At 40.6% G+C, this 19653-nt stretch overlaps 1 protein-coding gene across 2 annotated transcripts in view; it reads right to left on the bottom strand.

Annotated features, from left to right (window-relative positions):
* Nucleotides 1-1134: 1134 nt before the first annotated feature.
* The window catches only part of ARMH4 (armadillo like helical domain containing 4), a 227159-nt gene continuing 208640 nt past the window's right edge, over nucleotides 1135-19653 (bottom strand). For both annotated transcript variants that reach the window (XM_062205053.1, XM_062205054.1), the window contains exons 6-8: nucleotides 15857-15888; nucleotides 8541-8675; nucleotides 1135-8300 (exon numbers count right to left, since the gene is read on the bottom strand). In XM_062205053.1, the coding sequence (XP_062061037.1) occupies nucleotides 8232-8300; nucleotides 8541-8675; nucleotides 15857-15888 (236 nt within the window). In that variant the 3' untranslated portion in view covers nucleotides 1135-8231. The remainder of the gene's footprint in view (nucleotides 8301-8540; nucleotides 8676-15856; nucleotides 15889-19653) is intronic.

Genomic DNA, 19653 nt, shown 5'->3' with positions numbered 1-19653 from the left:
TTCAGTAATTTCAGGTTATAACTCAAATTTCAGTATTTTCTTTGGTGGCCTCACATCTTGAAGCACTTAGGGAGACAGATTATCCCCCTAAAAACTAACATTCAATATGGGCTGATGTAATAAAAATTAAATACCTTAAAAACTGAATGTAAATCATAGCTAGCAGCCAATGCTGCACAGTTTCTATAACATGGAAAAACAGTCAACAAATCAATTGTTACAACTCTCGCTTTATGTTTCTCTCGTCAAGGATAAATGTTTGTTACAAATGAGATTTCTGCCATCAGCAGTCTTTGGTGACTTAGACTGCTTATCTCATTGGGTCTTGGTATTCAATTAAATGAACTTGACCATGGTTAGCACCAAGCACAGCACTTGGCCAACACCAAGAGCTCACTTAGTGTTTGTGATTTTTCATCACTAAGTAAAAATAGATTTGGGGAATTTACATTTTATTTACATAGCACAAAACCCACCTAATTCAACAAATCCCCAAATGAAACTTTAAAAAGACCCTCATTATGTGTATGAAAAAATAATACCTGAATTTGCAAATTTCTGCCAGCTATCTTTCTTAAGTTTAAACATGAACAGAAGTGTATCCAAAAGAGCATGTTCTTCCCTTTGAAGATTGTCAATCTGTCCTATTTTTATCTAATAATAATTTGTGAAGAACAAAAATTTACTTTCGCACCCAAAGACAACAATATTTTAAAATCCACTGAGCTTTATCATGTGCTTTATTTAAATCCATGTCCCACTCTGTAGGAGAAATTTGGAGGAGGACAGCTTGGTGGAGACAGTTACAAAGGGGAAGTAAAACAATAAAACATTATTTGGTAAGATACGCATCCTCTAGTATCACCTTGCTCTCCCTCTGATCTGCACCCCATTTAGAGCTAAAAGGGATGCAGAGAGGTTGGATCCAGAGGGCCTTGTGGAGCAGACAGAAGGGGCACAAAGAGCCATGACTTCTCTTTGTAACAAGGACAAAGAAAAAGAAGACAATGGACCTAGCGGTGGACATTTGCCATCTAATTTAGCCTGGTGAAACCAAATGTAGAAAATATATGTGCCCTATATTAATAATAAATGACACAAAAATACCAATTAGACCCAAGAGAGTTGAACTGAGCAAGCTTTTAATCAATTTAGGTCACTACAGTAAGTATCCTTTTTTTCCAGTGTTTCTCACAACAGCATGTATTATCTACTCTCACCGTCATTCCATCTTACTGTCTAATTATAAAAGCTTTGGTTTGGGGGCAAAGGCAAAGAAAGGAAAGGATTTTCTAAACCCTTGGGGTACAATATGACATTTGCAAATGGATGTCCTGTGACCAAGAGTTCTTTCAACTGTGTTCTCATTTGCATCGCATGGAAGTAGCTGAAGCTAACTGGGCAGTCATGAACCATCAAATGCCAAAAAAATCTTGTTAACAAGCAAACACACACCTTGTTCATTCAAATGCAACTTCAGGATTTTCACAAGTCCTTCCTCTTTTTTCTTTATTCCTTTTAAAACAACCATGGAAATTGTAGCTACAGGGAGCTAACAACATAGCATGTAAATTGTAATACTAATTTTGTGTAAAAATACAAGTGTGCATATACAGAATATCACAAATACACAGAAAAAAAGATCAGAAACACACAGAGACCAAAATGTTAACAATTATCTCGGGGTGGATAATTATTTCTGATGCTTTTCTGCATTTCCTCGATTCTGCACGATTGCCACTGAGACCCTCCAGAATCCAGCCTTGTGCTGACATGGCAACTGTGGGAAACTTGTAATTGTCATGTAGCTACTTGACGACTGTCTATGACAGCTGTCGAAAAGGCCATCAAACCACTTAGTCCCAGGACCTGTGTTGCTTGTGAGATTCTTTAGGATTTGCACATCCAAATCCTGACATCATCCACATAAGGATCAGCCTTGAAAGAGGAATTTCTTGGATCTGTTTTCAAGAAAAACAAGACCCTCCTCTCTGCTACTTATGTCAAAGAATAAGAAATTCTTGTATTCATTTTTAAAAACCGAGGGTCAAGTCCTAGATAATAACTCAAACCTAGTCTGAAAGTGCCATCACCTAAAGGTATCTGGAGAGTTTCCCAGATGTTTAACTTGGGTTTTATTAAATTTAATGTTATTTCTTTGGCACCTACTATTAAAAGTCACAGAGAAATACGATGCATGGACACACACTTTGTAGAAAATGAAAGCTGCCTATATACTTTTGGCATACTTGTAGGCCTTTGTTTTCCTCCCTGGATAGTAAATAATACAGGTCAGTCCCTCCAGAAGTCACTAGCACATGTCTGGAAGTGCTCCAAAAGCCATGACCCATGTTAGTGTCAACCACTGTCTTCTCTCTCTTCTCCACATTCAACCAGTCCCAAGTCCTGCTGGTTACTGCTCCCTCCTGAGAACCTCCACAACCCATCCTCCCTCCACATTTGCTCTTGCAACTGGGTCCAGATCATAGTCACCTCCCACCCACATTGGTTTTGACTTCAGACTTTATCCTTCCCAATCTAGTCTTGCCATGACCTGAGGCCTGATCATATCACATCTCAACATGATACCTTTCAATGATTCCAACTGCCCTCAATATAAAGTCCTAATTCCTTGGCATGACCCAGACGACCCTTCAGCATCTGCCTCATATTTCACACTGCACTTTCCCCCTAAAATCTCAACTCTCACTTCCCTTGAGGACCTAGAATGTCCATAGCTCACCGTTAGTTAGGACGTGCATTCCATTCTTGTTTGCTTGAATAACCCCTACCCATGCTTCTGGCGTCACATGTGCTGGCCTAGGGAGAAATGCCCCCCATCTCCTTGGGAGGGTTAGATGCTCCTTTTCTGGATGCATGGTGTACCTGAGATGAAACTGTTCATTTACTCTCTTCCTCTACTAGTCCTTAAGCTCTGATCACAGACAATGTTTTGCTCCTCTTATTCCCCAATGCTCAATACACTGCCAAGCACATAAAAGGTACTAAATCAGTACTGATTCAGGAAGAAGCAATAATATCAAGTGTTCTTGGCTTACCAAAGAGAGACTCACTAACCGTCCTCACTCTCCTTGACATAGACCCTTGGGATTTGATTCTTCAATTAGAAACTATTTCCTTTCTTTCTTTATGCATGAAATAAGAGGAAATGGCCAAAGGGGTTTTACACCCAAGTTTATTTTGGGAAGAATGTATTTATTCCCTCCTCAGGGGTATATTTTCGTTTGGTAATGAAGAAGTCTGAAGCTATGCTGGGAGACAGGAAATTTTAGATATGCTCTAATGCTATTGGTCCCCTTTATTTCATTGCTAAGCAGGAACAAACTGTGAAGCTGCCCACAACACTGGTTAACCAAAACCTCAGCTTCCTGAACTTTGAGACCAGAGCAGATGATCTGTCCACCTTAAAGGTCATAAAATAACCCAGTGGGCACTCAGTTTGCTTTCCATTTGTGCGCACTCTGCAACAACTCATTCTCAAGTCTTCTATTCTCAACTCACAACAAGTTACACCTCTCAGCAATACCAGTCTTGAACTTCAGATCTGTAAGTTGCAATTGTCCGGTGAGAATTCATAATCCGTGTTACAAGTTATTAGTGGTTACCATTCATATTACTGTTCCTGGTGCTTTCTGAAGGGAAAAAGTAAAATTTGTGCTTTTTTATTACATGGAAGATTTGAGAGGATTCTATTTAAATATTTGAGTTTCTTTCTTTTTTTTTTTTCCGAGCAAACTGGATAGAATGATGGAGAAAAGGGTTTGTTTCTTTGTGCTTTCCAGGAGGAAATTTCTTTCCATCTCTCTCTCTCTCCCCCCTCTCTCCCTTTCTTCCTTATTTCCTTTCTCTCTTTATCCCACATTCACACAATAGAAATTTGCATTAATTACTGTTATATCCATCTACTATCACAAATAAGAGACTCCCAATGCATTTATATAACAGTGACTTACAAAGTAAATACTGCTTTTTTTCTGCATGCAGAAATTAAGCCACATGATTGTTTCCAGCTATGTTGACTGCCAAAGTTTCTAATTATCAGAACAACATAATTAGAGGTCTCTCCTCAGTCCATCTCGAGCTTATCAGTCTAATAGTTACCCCAGAAAGGAGTTGTGTGTCTGGGTGGGCGGAGGGGTGCCAAATGTGTAGAGATAGGACGTCTTATTAAGTCAACACAGTAAATTTATTCCCAAACCATTTCCCATTCCTAGAAGTTTATATTCACTCATTTGAACTAACTTATAATTAAGGAAGATATTTAACTGGGCTTAAACTCATTTAAAGTAACAAAGCACCTCTCATCTCCTCCTTCATCTTGGACTTCAATTCTTTCTCACCATATTCATTATAACTAGTGTAGGGTAGTTTTCTTTGATGAGGAGGATGGAAAGAAAATAGATTCATGGAGCTTTATGATCCCCCCCAAAGATCTTCCTCCTTTGCATTCTTCTCCTTGCGGTCTGCAACATTTTTCCAAGCATCAGTCCACTCAGAATTTTGGCCTCTCCTGGCACATTCTAACGTTTTGTGCCATCTTTATACCTGCCTTGTATTATGGTTTCTTGCCCATCTCCTACCCATATTCCTTTCCTTGTAGCCACACTTTCATACATCCTAAAAAGGAGAAACTGTTTTCCTCAGTCATGATCCCGCCCCTTCAGATGCTTCTGTGGCCACCACAAAGCCTGTTTTGCAAAAGGCCACGTATCTAGAACCCTGCACCAAATTATAAATCTATTTCCAAAGACTGGTTTTTGGCAACTGATAGGAACATTGACTATTTGTATCCACAGAAATCACCATGTCCATGCGTAACTGAATTCTTCTCTTCCAAGTTGTGGATGGGATTCTTAATCAGATGTTTCTTCTAGACTTCCACAGGAAGAAATTCTCTGTAGGTGCACCGAGGGAGGCACTAGGGCATGCAGAACTTTCTATGTCGATCTATATTATTTTCATCTCTTAACATTTTTAGTTTTGGTCTTTACAAAAATAATGAAATGGAAAACGAGCATTGATTGTGCTGCAGCTATTCAAACATGTTCTAAAATTTTGCTTTCAACATTGCCCCCACATTTTAGGCCTATGTAAGAGATATAGGTACTTTAAGAAAACATTTCTGGAAAATGACATTTGAGACAGTTTATGAGTTGAAGTTGAGGCAAAGGCATTGCTAAGGGAATCTGTTGCCCTGGGATACCAATTACCTCCAAATATTGCTTATAAATTAAGCCAGCAACAACTGAAATCGGCTGTTTACAGAAGAGGAAGAAACCAAAGAAATATAAAAGAAACATAATGCCCTCTGATTACAGAAAGACACCATGGGCATGGAGGGACCCTGGGCTCTCCATCCCAGCCTGCTGTTCTGTTTCTAGCAGCTTCTATCCTTTTCTCTTTTTATTTTCCTTCCTCCAACACAGCAGGTGTTACTGAGGGGACAGCATGGCTAGGGAAAGGGTCTCTTCCCACAGGGGTCTGCTCTCCTTGCTTCTGTGGTTATTGCTGTTGCTGTTAGCAACACCTGACACGAGATCGACCCTCAACGCATTCTGAAGTGTAGAACACAATGTCAACTCTAGGCAGTATGCTGGACAGCAGATCTCTATAGCTCACTCATCCTGCACGACTGAATCTTTACACAGACAGTTCCCAATTCTCCCTCCCCCAGAGACCACGGGGACAGCGACTATTCCACCGCTGCTTCTGAGTTCGGCTGCTTTAGATACCCTGTATACCTGGGATTGTGCGGGACGTGTCCTTCTACAACTTGTTTATTTTACTTAGCTATTGCCCTCCAAGCTCATCTTTGTTTTTGCAATAATAAGATTCCTTTCTTTTTTAATGATGGATAATAAGCACATTTTCTTTATCTGTTTGTTTAAACAGGTTTGTACAGAAATCTACTGTGAACTAAATAAGTTCTTTGTTTAAACAGTGAAATGTCCCTAAAAGGGCTGCACCCATTTCTGCTTCAGTTTAAATTCACACACATGTCATCCTCATAGACCTCTGGAAAATGAAAATGTGCATCTGTTATCTGTAACTTTATCATCCTACAGTTGGAAGATTCAACCTATCAGCCATGTTCTAGTTAATTCAACAGACTGAGAAGCCCAAGGTGTTGATGGCCATCATGTGTGGCTAAATTAAGTGGCTTATTGTGTATCTCTGAAAACAGCTTGTCAACATCACACTCATTTACTCCAAACCGTAGGAACACTTAGAGCAAGGGGCTGCTCTTACAAATGGAAAATTTCCCTTATACAATACCAGCATGTCTCTACTCTTGAAATTACTGTTACTTGTGAATGCTATGGTTCTGGATTCCATCTTTACAGTATGACCTTCAGCTTATTTGTCAATGACTGTTCAAAGCTTTTCATTTCTCTTTACCAATTTCACACATCTTCTTACATCTCTTGGCAAAAAGAGTTAAAATTGATCAAGGCAAACTTTCTTGTGGGCCAGTCACCATTCAAGAATGGATTCCGGAATATTCCTCCATTAGTTCCCTAGAGATGATACTTAACTTTCTGTGATGGTAAAGGAAATGGCTGAGATGGAGGAGGAAAAGACTTGCATTAGCAAGTGAGAGGCTAGTGAGGCAGCAGTCACTGAACAAATACAAGTATAAACTCATATCAAATATTCTTTGACCAAGTAGCTACCTCCTTGGAACCTTATCTTTAAAGAAGGGCTGACATGCACATGTCACTGTTTCCTTCAGAGTCCGTGGAAAGGGCACTGAAGATGGAGTACATAGCTTTGCGTCCTAAATGGGTTCTCATGTTGTTTCTCCCCAGGTTTAACTTTGGGTAACTGTTCCATATTGGGTCAAATGGGAGAAGTAAAACATAGAATAATGGTGTAACCTGCCTTGAACGTAGTAGAACATGTCCTAATAACTGTGAACAAGTTCTCCATCTTAACAGTATAATTAGTAACTTTTATCCTTCCATATAAGTGAGCCAAATCACTATTCCCAAACTCAACCAACTGCAGTTCCAAATTCCAAGATTCTGATAGGGTATTCAAGTACCCTATTTAGTACAGGTTATGGGGTTACACTTCAACGGGAATGAAAAATGATCGCACAGATGATACTGTGTACCATCCCAATCGTGGGATGGATGCCTTGAGAAAGGCTGGTTTTCCAGAAACTTCACTGAGCACCAGAGCTCTGGTCAGTGGGCCTGCTTCTACCACAGACTGTCTGGTGTCCTAATGAAGTCAAATGAGGAACAACAGTGGCCTGTTCCTTCATGGCCAAGACTACAGACGTGGTGAGCAGTGCACTGAATTATTCACAGTAGTAGTCACAGAAGCATAGATCACACGGCAGAGACAATCAAATGTTCAGGGAGCTTGCCTACCCACTGTCTTCTTTCCTCTTCCTCATTTTTTTTTGACAAAGTTGAAGAGTACACAAAAAGTACATCTTAATGATAAACATCTAAGACTCTGTTGATAGGTCTTTTGGACTCCATCACACTATTTTATAAAGCAAGCACACAGGAAGATGAAGAGTCAATTTAATGCATTGTTTCTGGTGCATTTTTTTTTCTTGCCATGTTTGGGAATAAAACAAAAGATGAAAAATAATAAACCTAGGAGACTGAAATATATAATGCAAGATGCATACAAATCTATACATACTCCTAAGTGGCTGAGAGATCTTTTTGACGAAACAGTCTCATTCCAAGTTGCTGCTAGTTTTGATGCAAATGCAGTATGTACCACGGCCTATAAGTCTACGGTTTCAGGTAGGATAGAGTAGGATCATGAGAAGTTATACGTTGTTAAGATTTCTATTTCAAAGTCAAGCGTGCCCTTGTGGCAACAGTCATTACACTTAATGAAGGTTATCCAAACCAAGGGAAAAGATACTGTGGAAAAATACAAAATATTTACTCTACCTAACCTAGCTACCCCTACTGAACAATATGTATGCTGCATACTTATGAATTGCAGCCCGTGGCTGTGTGTGGAAAACCCTCTACAATATAAAACCGAACACTGTGTGTTACATTTAGAATACAGCATGGACTCTCTGCTCAGTGTAAGACAAACCTACCACCCAGCAGATACAGGACTCACGGCCTGAGAGCAGCAATGTGGGAGGATGTTGCTCTCCTTTTTTTTTTTTTGCCTCAAAATAAAAAATAATAACATTGTTGAATATCACAATTCAACTACAGTCCAATTTAAAATTCATCTTCAGAGCTGTCGGCTAAGAGCATCACTCGGTCTTGCATGCTGTTGAATTCTCTCTGCTAAGAGAAAGAAAACACAAAAGCATTAAACTCTTTCTGGTGCAGAGCAAAGCTGAGAATGGGTCCACTGTAAAAGACACTAACAAGCCAAGGCCGGGCAGCAATGCTGCAGCGAACCCAAACCACCAGGCCCTTCAACCCCGTGCGTGCACCATTCAGCCCCATGTGCTGTAGTAAGCAGATCAGACAAGTGAACAATGTTTTGACACCAACTAGGTTTTGCTATCGCTGGTTCCATACCTTTCTTTTATGCCTCTTGAAGCCATTTCTCCTTCGGCGATTCATAACCTTAATGCTGTAGAGCGCTCCCAAGATGAACAAGGCTCCAGCTATCCCAACTCCTACAGGCACCAGCATCCCAGACATGTAGCCAGCCTGCGCAGAAAAGGCAACACCATCAGCCTACTGCCCCCGCTTCTCCATTGCTGCCTTGCTGTAAAAGAAAACTCATTACCTAGAATAAAGTTGCTTTTTTCGGGGGGAGAAAGCAACAGGGAGAGAGATGATTATTTTTTAGAAATCTCAAATTCTTAACAAGCAAACGTGGAAATAAATCAACCAGACCTTCGTGGCACCTTTAGTCACCCGTTCATGCACGTTTGTCAATACCAGTTTTTGGTGACAGAAACATAATTTGTATTAAAGATAGGTGACGTCAGCTTATGAGAACGCAGGGCTATTAAAATGCTACACATTGCAAACAGCCTGAGACAAGCCTCAAGGAGACCGAGTGTCCTCTGCAATGCTGTGTTGCTTGGAGGGTAAAAGAAAACCCTGGGAGTGGTGGTTTCTCGCTCTCAATCCCTCTCCCTCTCTCTCACAATCCCTTTCTCTCCCACTGCCTCCTGAATTACATTAAGAAAAAAAGAGGCAGAAGACTTGTAAGTGAGCAAAACATGAGAGCTTCTGTTAACAGCAGAGAAGAAAAGGGCCTGCAAAGTACAGAAGGCGGAGAGATGCTGGGGCAAAGGTGAGAAAGACCAGGGCAAGGGCAGAGTAGTCACAAAAAGCACACTGGCTAACTTCTGTGCACAGAATAATCTGCCCAGCAGACAAGACTCAAGTTTGGGATTGGAGAAGAACTGAGTGTCTCCCAGTCAAAAGAAAGGAATTGGCAGAGAAGGGCACAAAGATCCCTGCCAACAAGGCTGGTGCCTCCCAAAGAGCCCAGAGGTCTCAAGTGCACAGGCGTCCCCAGGGTCCCCAAGTTGTCACATGATACCTCGATCCTGAGAGCAGCCTGATTCCCATGTATCCCGGGGGTTGAGAGAGTCACTCAGACCCCACTGAAGCTTTGGGAAGGGCCACTGATTTAAGGGTGCTCCTGTTCTCTAGCCAGTAAGACTCCTAGGGACTGTAGGGGACAGGCTAGCCCTCAGCCCTTTCGCAGGGAAACACAGATGAGCTTCCTAGAAGCTCACCTAGACAAAACACATAAACAACCAGGAGCTGTAATTCATAGACAGGCATTGGGGGTGGAAGGACCATGAGTCTGTTCATTATCTGACTATGTCTAATAGCGTACAGCTTTTTTCTAGTGTATTTCAGAAAAACAGAGACAAAGCTTTCTAGAAAGTGCTAAAGTACGTGGGCTGCGACGCCTTCCCAACACGTACAGAAGTAACTCAAGGAACAGACAAGCCCTGCCAAACGGTGGCACCATCGCTGTGTGGAGCAGCACCCTCCCTGGTTCTGCCTCCCAGGGTCTTACGCTGGGGCAAACTGCAGAAACTCTACCACTCATTCGAGAACAGCAGCATTGTTTAACAGCATACTGAGTGTTTTTCCCCAAGAAACAAAACCCAGTCATTTTTCAACAAATTAATATGCTTTGCAGAAGCCCAACCTTTTTCTAAATTTCTTCCAGATCTGCTTAAGGCTTATAAAAACTCTGTAATTTTCCATGTGGGAAAACAATGAACAATAGCAAAGTGTTGGGGTTTTTACCAGAACTGTGAGTATATTTCTTGAAAATCACCATTCTCAGTGCTTGGAAACAGCCTCATCAACTGGGATTTTCAGAGCTGTACATCCAAGGATGATGTCTGAGTTTGTGGGAGATCAACTTGGTTACCCCTGTGTGGCCCTCCCCCTGCAAAGTAATTCAACCCCACATGAACCACAAGAATATTCAAAACGATTCGATATTTCTCATTGACATATGTAGACTTCTTGTTCCTAGAGCTCTAAATTATGTGGATTTCATAACAAAAATCAGTTGTATCACCCTCTTTTTTGTTCCCTCTTTTAGGGGGGTGGATGATATCCGCCTTGCCTTGAAGTGACAAGCAAATTACAATATGGGAACAAAGGAACCCATCATCTTCCAATATAATTAACCATTCTAGTTGCAAAACTGATTAAGGGGAAAACAAGCTCTTGTTTTGAAATTTCTCATGAGTTGGTTTCTCCAGAAATAAAAATAAGTAAGGTGACATGCACAAAACTTCTAACCTGTATGTCCTGCTAGTATCTCCTCTCTATTCAAAATTATTGGATATGCATGTGCCTCTCGAAGTAACACTCTGAACAGGACACATTCCAAACAAAAATGCACCGCTTGGACCTAATCATAAAAAAATATCCAGCAAATATAAAGTGGTGAATATTCTTTTAAAAAAAAAATGAACTACTGAATTGCTTAAAATGTCAATGTCTGGGAGGCAAAAGGTGGCTATAAAAATGTTCCAGACGAAAGGAAACTAAAGAAACATGACAACTAAGTATGTTACATAATCCTAGACTGGATCCTGCACTAGAGGAAAAAAATGCTTCTATAAAAGATAGTTTGGGACTGTTGAAAAATCTGAAATATGGATGCCACATTACATAAAAGAACTATACCAATGTTAAACCCATTCAAGATGATAAATGTATGAAGATTTGTTAGTACAACATTAGTATTAGGAAACACGCACTGAAGTATTTGGGAGTAAACAGGTGATGATGTATGCAACTTATCCTCAGATGGATCAGGAAAAAGGGGAGAGAACATCCCAGCAAATGATGATGGCAAATGGGACCCAATGTTACCAATGGGTGCACGTGGGTACCAATGGGTAGACAGTGCCTGTACTATTCTTATTCTTATATTTTTGTCTGCAAATGTTAAATTATCCCTAAATGAAGTTCAAATTCTTTAAATACACTTTCAATCAAAACATTACTAGATATACCTGTTTTTATTTGTTTGATTTTGAGAGTTTCTTTGTTTCAAGTTCATGAGATAGGTATCTCTCTTTCATGGGATAATCCATGATTTATTCAGAAACATCTTTTATCAAGAAATCCATAAGAAAATCTAGTACTACAATGTACTAACTAAAGTCTGCTGAATGAAGGCAGTGCCCCTTCTATACAATGATGGTTCTCCAACTTGAGAGTGTACGGTAGTAATTATCATGTATTTGTTGTGACCTTGAGAATCTAATGCATTAAGAAATTCCTTAGAATTATCAAATTACAAAATACAATGTATAATACTAAGTAAACTGAAAATAGATTTCATAAAAATTAAGAGTGGGAACAGGAGAGAGAGGAGGAAGAAAGGTGGGAACATGGGCAGGAAGGAGGGTAGGGTGCTAAGAGTCACTACGTCCCTAAATCTGTATATTTGAAATCTATGAAATTTGTATACCCTAAATAAAATTTTAAAAATAAAAAATAATAAAGACATTAAAACACTGATGGTTAGATTCCATTCTCAGAGTTTCTGACTGGTCCAGGGTAGGGTTGAGAATTTACATTTCTGACAAGTTCCCAGGTGAGACTGACTCTACTCCAGGCCTCACATCAAGTACTGCTACTCTAAAGCATGGTCTGGGTCATTTGTTTTCTGGATGCTTTCCTAAATCTAGAAAAAAACAACAAGATTGGTCTTTACCAGATAACGAAAATTGTTATGCATTTTCAGTTTTGAGGAGCAGTTCAAACATTGAAAAGATATCAACAAGTAGTCAAGTTAGGATTCACCGAACAAGCATCACCAATTTGGATTTCTAACCAAGAAGAAAGTTAATTTTATATTGAATATAGGGAATATCCCACAATTCTTGTCTTCTATAGCAACAGAATTTTCAATGTTGGACTAGGCATAGAATAAAGATTACTTCTTATCTTCCATGCAACTGGGTATGATCATGTGATAAATTTCAACCCAAAGATGGTAAATCAGTGCTACATGTAAATTCCAGAACATCCTCATTAAAAGGGATCAGGGAGCAGATATTTTACCTAGTTGTTAAGATGCCCACATCCCACATCCAAGTACCTGGGTCTGATTCCTGGCTCCACCTCCTGATTCCAGCTTCCCACTAGCAGACCCTAGGAGTCAGTGGGGATGGATCAAATAATTGGATTCTTTTTTTTTTAATAATTGGATTCTTACCATCTGCATACGAGACCAAGATTGTGTTCCCAGCTCCTGGCTTTGGCCTCAGCCCAGCCTCAGTCATTGCAGGTGAACCAGTGGGTAGGAAATGTGTGTGTGTGTGTGTGCGCACGCGCACGCCTCTCAAATAAATAAGCGAAAATTTAACAGCGGGGAGCAGAGCCTTCACTCTCCCCCTTTCATAGTGACAGAGTGCCTTTATCCTCCCCTTTGAGGTGGACGGGATTTCTTTAGCCTCCCCTTTTCTGCCTTCATTCTGGCTAACATACGCACACAGCTAAGTGGGAACTGCCATCTAGCAGCATGAGACGACCTTGGGAATGAAGAACACAATGAGGGGGCATTGAATAAGAGTTTGTGCCTGTCTCTGTGTCCCTCCCCACTGACCCTTGACTACAACTTTACCCATAAATAAGAGACAGATTTCTATTTCAGCTAAGCCATTGGTATCAGAGGTTTTCTGTCACTCATAGCTGATCTAAATCCTAGCTAGCATAAAAAGATAACAAAAACAAAAGGAGTAACCAGGAACTTCGATAGAGCCTAACTAATAGAGAACCAATATCGGAACAGTTAGATGAAGTTAAGTGAGAGCATGCTCTAGCTTGGCCCTGTTAAATACATAATTTGTAGTTTTGTTATCGATTCCAAGTGCTTCTGCAACTTCCATCAAAGAGACAACAGTTTGGCTCTCAAGTGGTTTCCAAAGATAATGACTAACAAGACACACAGATGTTAGATAAAGATGCAGACACAAGATGTGTGCACAGATGAAAGGACTGGTAATATTTCAGGCACAGGGATAGGGTAGATAAACATATTAGAATCAGTCCCTCCCAGAAAGTGTCAAAAGGTGAAGGCACAGATATTAAATAAGACAGTCTCTGTTGGAGTCTTGACTTTGACTTTTCTTCTTCCTTTTCTTTTTCTTTTTCTTTTGTTTTTTTTTTTTTTTTTTTTTTTTGATAGGTAGAGTTAGACAGTGGGAGAGAGAGACAGAGAGAAAGGTCTTCCTTCTGTTGGCTCACTCCCCTAATGGCCGCTACGGCTGGCGCTGCGCTGATCTGAAGCCAGGAGCCAGGCACTTCCTCCTGGTCTCCCATGTGGGTGCAGGGCCCAAGCACCTGGGCCACCCTCCACTGCCTTCCTGGGCCACAGCAGAGAGCTGGACTGGAAGAGGAGCAACCGGGACTAGAACCTGGCACACATATGGGATGCCGGTGCTGCAGGAGGAGGAGCAACCAAGTGAGTCACAGCGCCGGCCCCTCTTCTTCCATTTTTAAAAATTTATTTAAGAAATACTCAAAATAAAATACTACAGAAGAGAATGAAGTGAGAGCTGAGAAAACCTCACAATAAGCCAGAAAACAAGGGTCACACAGAAAATTATTTCTCCTAAAGAAAAGGAGCTGGGAGGAGGCACCCGGCTTTTGAGACAAATAAGAATGGAGGGTTGATAGGAATCCTTCCTCTGAAGGGGAACAAATTTTTGGAAGCGGTGAATGTATAAGTATAGGTATGACATTTTGCAATAGCTAACCTCAAAACAAGTAACATGCCAAAATTCATTTCCTCGAATCTATTTTTGTTCCTGTATGGTCATTCAGAATATTTTCTGTAGAAATAATGGCAAATGGGTTCGGAGACTAATACAACAGATCCTGTTTAATTTTCATTGCATCATATTTTCCTCTGAAAAACAGTAAGCGCGTCAACATAAATATATCAAGTGTTAAATGTTTGGCTTTTCCCCCCAGGGCTTTCTCAGTCCACTCAGTCACAGCTCCTTCGTACAACTGGATCCTTTAAAAATTCCAAAATGGCCTCCATGGATCTCAGAGGTCTTAACATTTTCAATGTCCATGAACTCAAAATACTCAAGTCTCAAAAATGGTATATACTACATTCTTCTGAGAAGCAGAAAATAATAATGAGGAGAAATGATTTAATTCTATCATTACCATTAAAATTGAATGACTTCTTTATTAACATGTAGCTATAGTAAAATAAATATGAATAATTCAAATATGGGAAAAATTGACTCCAAATAAAAAATGTTGATGGAATGCCATCAACAGAGTATATTAAGACTGCTGAGTTGGAGGTAATTCAATATCTGATCATTGATAAGATTTCCATTTAAATGAAAGCCTAGTATAATCTGAGCTGGGTTATAATAATAGAATCTGACACAGGCTACACCAAGGAATTCAGGACTTCATCACTACTTTTATGAGTAATTCCACTATAAAATTATGAAGTAACCAAAAGTGAAAACTTGGAAAGAGTTGAAAATTGAAAGAAAATGAAAATATAAACCTCAATATTAACGTTGTCAATTACTATGAATGCAGAATTAATAGGAAAGGAAAAATATTTTTCAAGCTGGCCATTGCATACAAGTCAGCTCATTAACACTTCACAAGAAGCAGCACTGTGATTAAACTCTGTACCCACAGAGTCCAACACTGGGACAAGCAGTGCCAGACAGAAAGGATACATTGCTGAAATTCCCTAGAACTTCCACCTCGATATGTCAAGGGTCTAATTCAGCTGAGCACACTGCCCCAGGTAAATTCTCACACCTTTCTAAGAATGAATGGTGCATCACAGAATCAGCCATCTCCTGTGTTCCACAAGAAGGAATACAAAAGGAAGCTGTTCTTGTTGGACACATGGACATGGCCGTGTATTTTGGGCAGATGAGCAGAATAAGAATTATATTATATGGAATTATAGAGATGGGCATTTAAGATGCTGGTTAAGATGCCCAGACCCCACATCAGAGTAACCGGCCACGACAGCTGGCTCTGATTCCTAACTCCGGCTTCCTGTGAGCGTACACTCTGGGAGGCAATAAGGATGGCAGGAGTAATTGGGTTCCTGCCACTCACATGGCAGAACTGGATCGAGTTCCCAGCTCCCAGCTTCAGCCTGGCCCAGATGCAGCTACTACAGACATCTGGGGAGTGAACCAGCAGGTGGGAATGATCCCTCTCCTCTCTTCCCCTGTCTCTCCTCTCTCTCATGCATGCATGAGCTTTCTCAAATAAACAAACACTTTTTTAAAATGATAAACAGAAAGCTGTACTGCTCTAGAGGCCTTTATTTGGCAAAGCTGTAAGACTTTCAAAACAGATCCAAAGGAAGAAAAAACTTTCCTTACCTTGTCTTTTAGTTTTTCCATCCAGCTTCTCACTAGGAAAAATAAGAGAATAAGATGTAAATATCCATATTATGCTTATCCTTCATGGTACTGGGTTAATTTGATACATTGAAAGGCTTTCGCATGAAATAATGCAAAAGCACCAACAGTATTAATATAATGATGGTGATGGTCTTGTTTGTATTTCCACTTACATAAAAATGCAACAGACAGCAAAAACACCCCTTATTGGATGAACAGAATATTTTTGTTTGCCAAATATGTTTTCTATTACTACTGAGTGCTGTATGGGGAGATCTGGGGGAAGAGAGGCAACCAACCTTCAAAACATCATGTTTGTTTTCTCTCAGGCATTTTTTTCTCATCTTTCTCAGCTTTTAAGTGCAGGGTAAATGCTGCATGTGAACAGATGTCAGGGAGCAGAGACTCAGGTAGGGAAAGGGCAAGGGGCAAGCCAGAGCCGCCCAGCACCAGCTCCAAGGAGAAGCATTTGCATTCCTATGTGAAGAGGGAAGAATCTGACCACAGTCAAGAACAAGTGTTTCTGAAATACACAGAATTTCCCAACTGTACCATTTTACGACAAAATAACCACTATGAAAACTAAGGCAGTAATTGAGAAACATTTCTAACAGCCATTTCGAAACGGCCACATCAACTACAATTACAACCACTTGGAAATATGTATGCCGAGAGTAGAAGCAAGTATCAGCCACAATGAGACCGCATGGTAGAATGACCCTGTGGAGGTCGGCTCGTGGCACAGCGGATTAAGCCTCTACTGCAATGCCAGTGCCAGCATCCCACACTGTTTCAAGTCCTGGCTACTCCACTTCTGATGCAGCTCCCTACTAAAGCCCCTGGGAAAGCAGCAGCAGATGACCCAAGTGCTTGGGCCCCTGCACCCACATGGGAGACCTGGATGGAATTCCAGGCTCCTGGCTTTGGCCTGGCCCAGTCCCAGTCACCTGGAGAGTGAAGCAGGGGATGGAAGATCTCTTTCTCCCTCTCTCTCTGTAACTCTTTCAAATAAATAATAAAATAAATCTTAAAAACACATATCCTTGTTAAAGATGGTTTGAGATTAGCAGTGAATATTTTACCCTTAGATTACTTTTAACCTTATAATAATGCTTCAAAATACAGAATAAAGATTCATTTTAAAACACGAAAAGGGAGACAAAAGATAAATATGCCTTCAATTTTCCTTAATTATCAAACAAAAATACGTTTTAAAAAACTCACAATCTCCTTAAACTTTCTTTTCTCTCTAGCTGCTTCACCGTGAACACAGGAAGGTACAGCTCACTGTGTATGCCTGAGGCACTGCAGGGCATACAATATCTGTTGCAACCAATCAATTCTACCATTGTAGTACAAAATCAGTGACACGCAGTGCATAAATAAATGGGTTCAACAATGTTGCAATAAATGTTATTTAAGAACACTGAGAGCAAATTGCATGTAATTTTGTAATTTTCCTATGTAATTTTTCTTTTGGTTATTTCAACCACATTAAAATGTAAATTTGCTCACAGGCCATATGATAACAGGTGGCTGGGCAGATTTGGTCCATGGACTATAATTTACTGGTCCCTGGCATAGGCATCCTTTACCCAAAAAGTTGGAACCTTCGTTTATAATTTGATTCTAGTCATAATATATCTGGCAACACTGCTGACCTATCTACAGCATTATCTTTTTTTTAAACCATGATGTCTTTTTTTTTTAGAAAACTTTTTTTAATAAATATAAATTTTGAAAGTACAACTTTTGGATTATAGCAGTTTTTCCCCCCATAACCACCCTCCCACCTGCAAACCATCCTATCTCCTACTCCCTCTCCCATCCCATTCTTCATTAAGATTCATTTCTAATTAGCTTTATATACAGAAGATCAACTTAGTATATACTAAGTAAAGATTTCAACAGTTTGCACCCATCAGACACACAAAGTATAAAGTACTGTTTGAAGACTATTTTTACCATTAATTCTCATAATACAACACATTAAGGGCAGAAGTCCTTCATGGGGATTAAGTGCATAGTGACTCCTGTTGTTGATTTAACAACTGACACTCTTATTTATGATGTCAGTAATCACCCAAGGCTCTTGTCATGAGCTGCCAAGGCTACAGAAGACTTTTGAGTTCACAAACTCTGACCTTATTTAGACAAGGCCATAGTCAAAGTGGAAGTTCTCACCTCCCTTCAGAGGAAGGTACCTCCTTCTTTGATGGCCCCTTCTTTTCACTGGGATCTCACTCTTTCATTTAGGTCATTTTTTGCCACAGTGTCTTGGCTTTCCAAGTAGGCATGGACTATTAAAAACAGATCCTCTCTCTCACCAGTGCCCTCCTGTGCAGTAATTTGTCACTCTCCTAGCTTATTTATGGGAAAAGGGTGGGAAAGATGAAGAAAGAAACAGCAAATGAAACAAGGTTTCCTTGTATTCTAACAACTGTAACTACCATTGATTCTCTATACCTGTCAGTTCCACATCCTCAAACCCAACTGTGGTTTGAAAATATTCAGAACACACTTTGTCTGCTCTGAACACATACAGACTTTCCTGTCATCACTTCTTAAACAAAGCAGTATAACGACTATGTACATAGCATTTCCATCGTATTAGGTACTGTAAGAAAGGTGGACATGCTTTAAGGTATACAAGAGGATTATGCAGCTTCTATGCAAATACTGTAGGACCCTGGACATCCAGAGATTTGGGTATCCACTGGAAGCAATCACCCATGAATATCAACAGACGACTCTGTGAATGGCTTTCAATAAGCTGTGGCTGAAACATATCCCTGTTTATTTAGAAGAGTATTTTTAATTTATTTCCAATAACTAAGCTTATCCCAGATGTATGCATAAATTCCCCTTTACTAAGGAAAACGAGATGGGAACCAGTGGAGATTCAGGATTTGCCTAATGTAATAAATAAGACTGGCTGAGTATTAGTGTTTTCCAGAAAGAATGAAAGGGGGGGGGGGAGGGAGGGAAGAGAGAGGATTTATGAAGGGACTTGCCTCATGCAATTATGGGTTGAGAAATCCCACAACAGTCTCTCTACCACTTGGAAACCCTCGGATGCCAACAGCCAGGCCCAGTGCAAATCCGTGGACCTCAGAACAAGGGAAGCCAAGAGTGTAGCTCTCAGTCCGAGGCCAACACCCTGAGAATGGAAGCCACTGTTGTTAAGTCCTGCAGTCCGAAGGCCGGAGCTCTGATGTCCAAGGGGAGTGGGAGGAGAAGATATCCCAGCTCCCGGAAATGAAGGAAATGGTCTCCTTGTTCTCTCTGGGGGCCCAGCAAAATGTCAGTGCCCACTCACATTGGTGTGGGTCTTTCCCGTCAGTCCACCCGCACACCAGTCTCTGTTGCAAACACCCTCACGGACAGCCCAGAAATACTCCTGCATGAGTTCTCTAGGTTCTACTCAATCCAGTCCAGAATTAACCATCACACTGCAAAAGCTCTGCAATGTAGGTATTGTTGTACCCATTTCACAGATGAAGAGACAGAAGCCTGCATGCTGAAACCACCCAGCTAAAATGCAACTGAGCTGGAATTGTAACTCAGACCTCACAGCTCGAAAGCCTGTTCGTCACACCACAAGTCACTCTGGCAAGAAGAGGGTGAGCTGGGGAGACAGCCACATCACAGGCCACAGGGCTTTGTCGAGTTCTGCAGATGGGGGCATAGCCAAACTAGGGGGATGTGAGTATGCGACCTCTCGTTGTTCTGATTCCCCTTTTCTTCTTGTTCCTGTCCTGCCGCCTCTGAGAACA

This window comes from Lepus europaeus, chromosome 11, assembly GCF_033115175.1.
Source record: "Lepus europaeus isolate LE1 chromosome 11, mLepTim1.pri, whole genome shotgun sequence".
NCBI lineage: Eukaryota > Metazoa > Chordata > Mammalia > Lagomorpha > Leporidae > Lepus > Lepus europaeus.
This window is presented reverse-complemented; position numbering and strand designations above follow the sequence as displayed.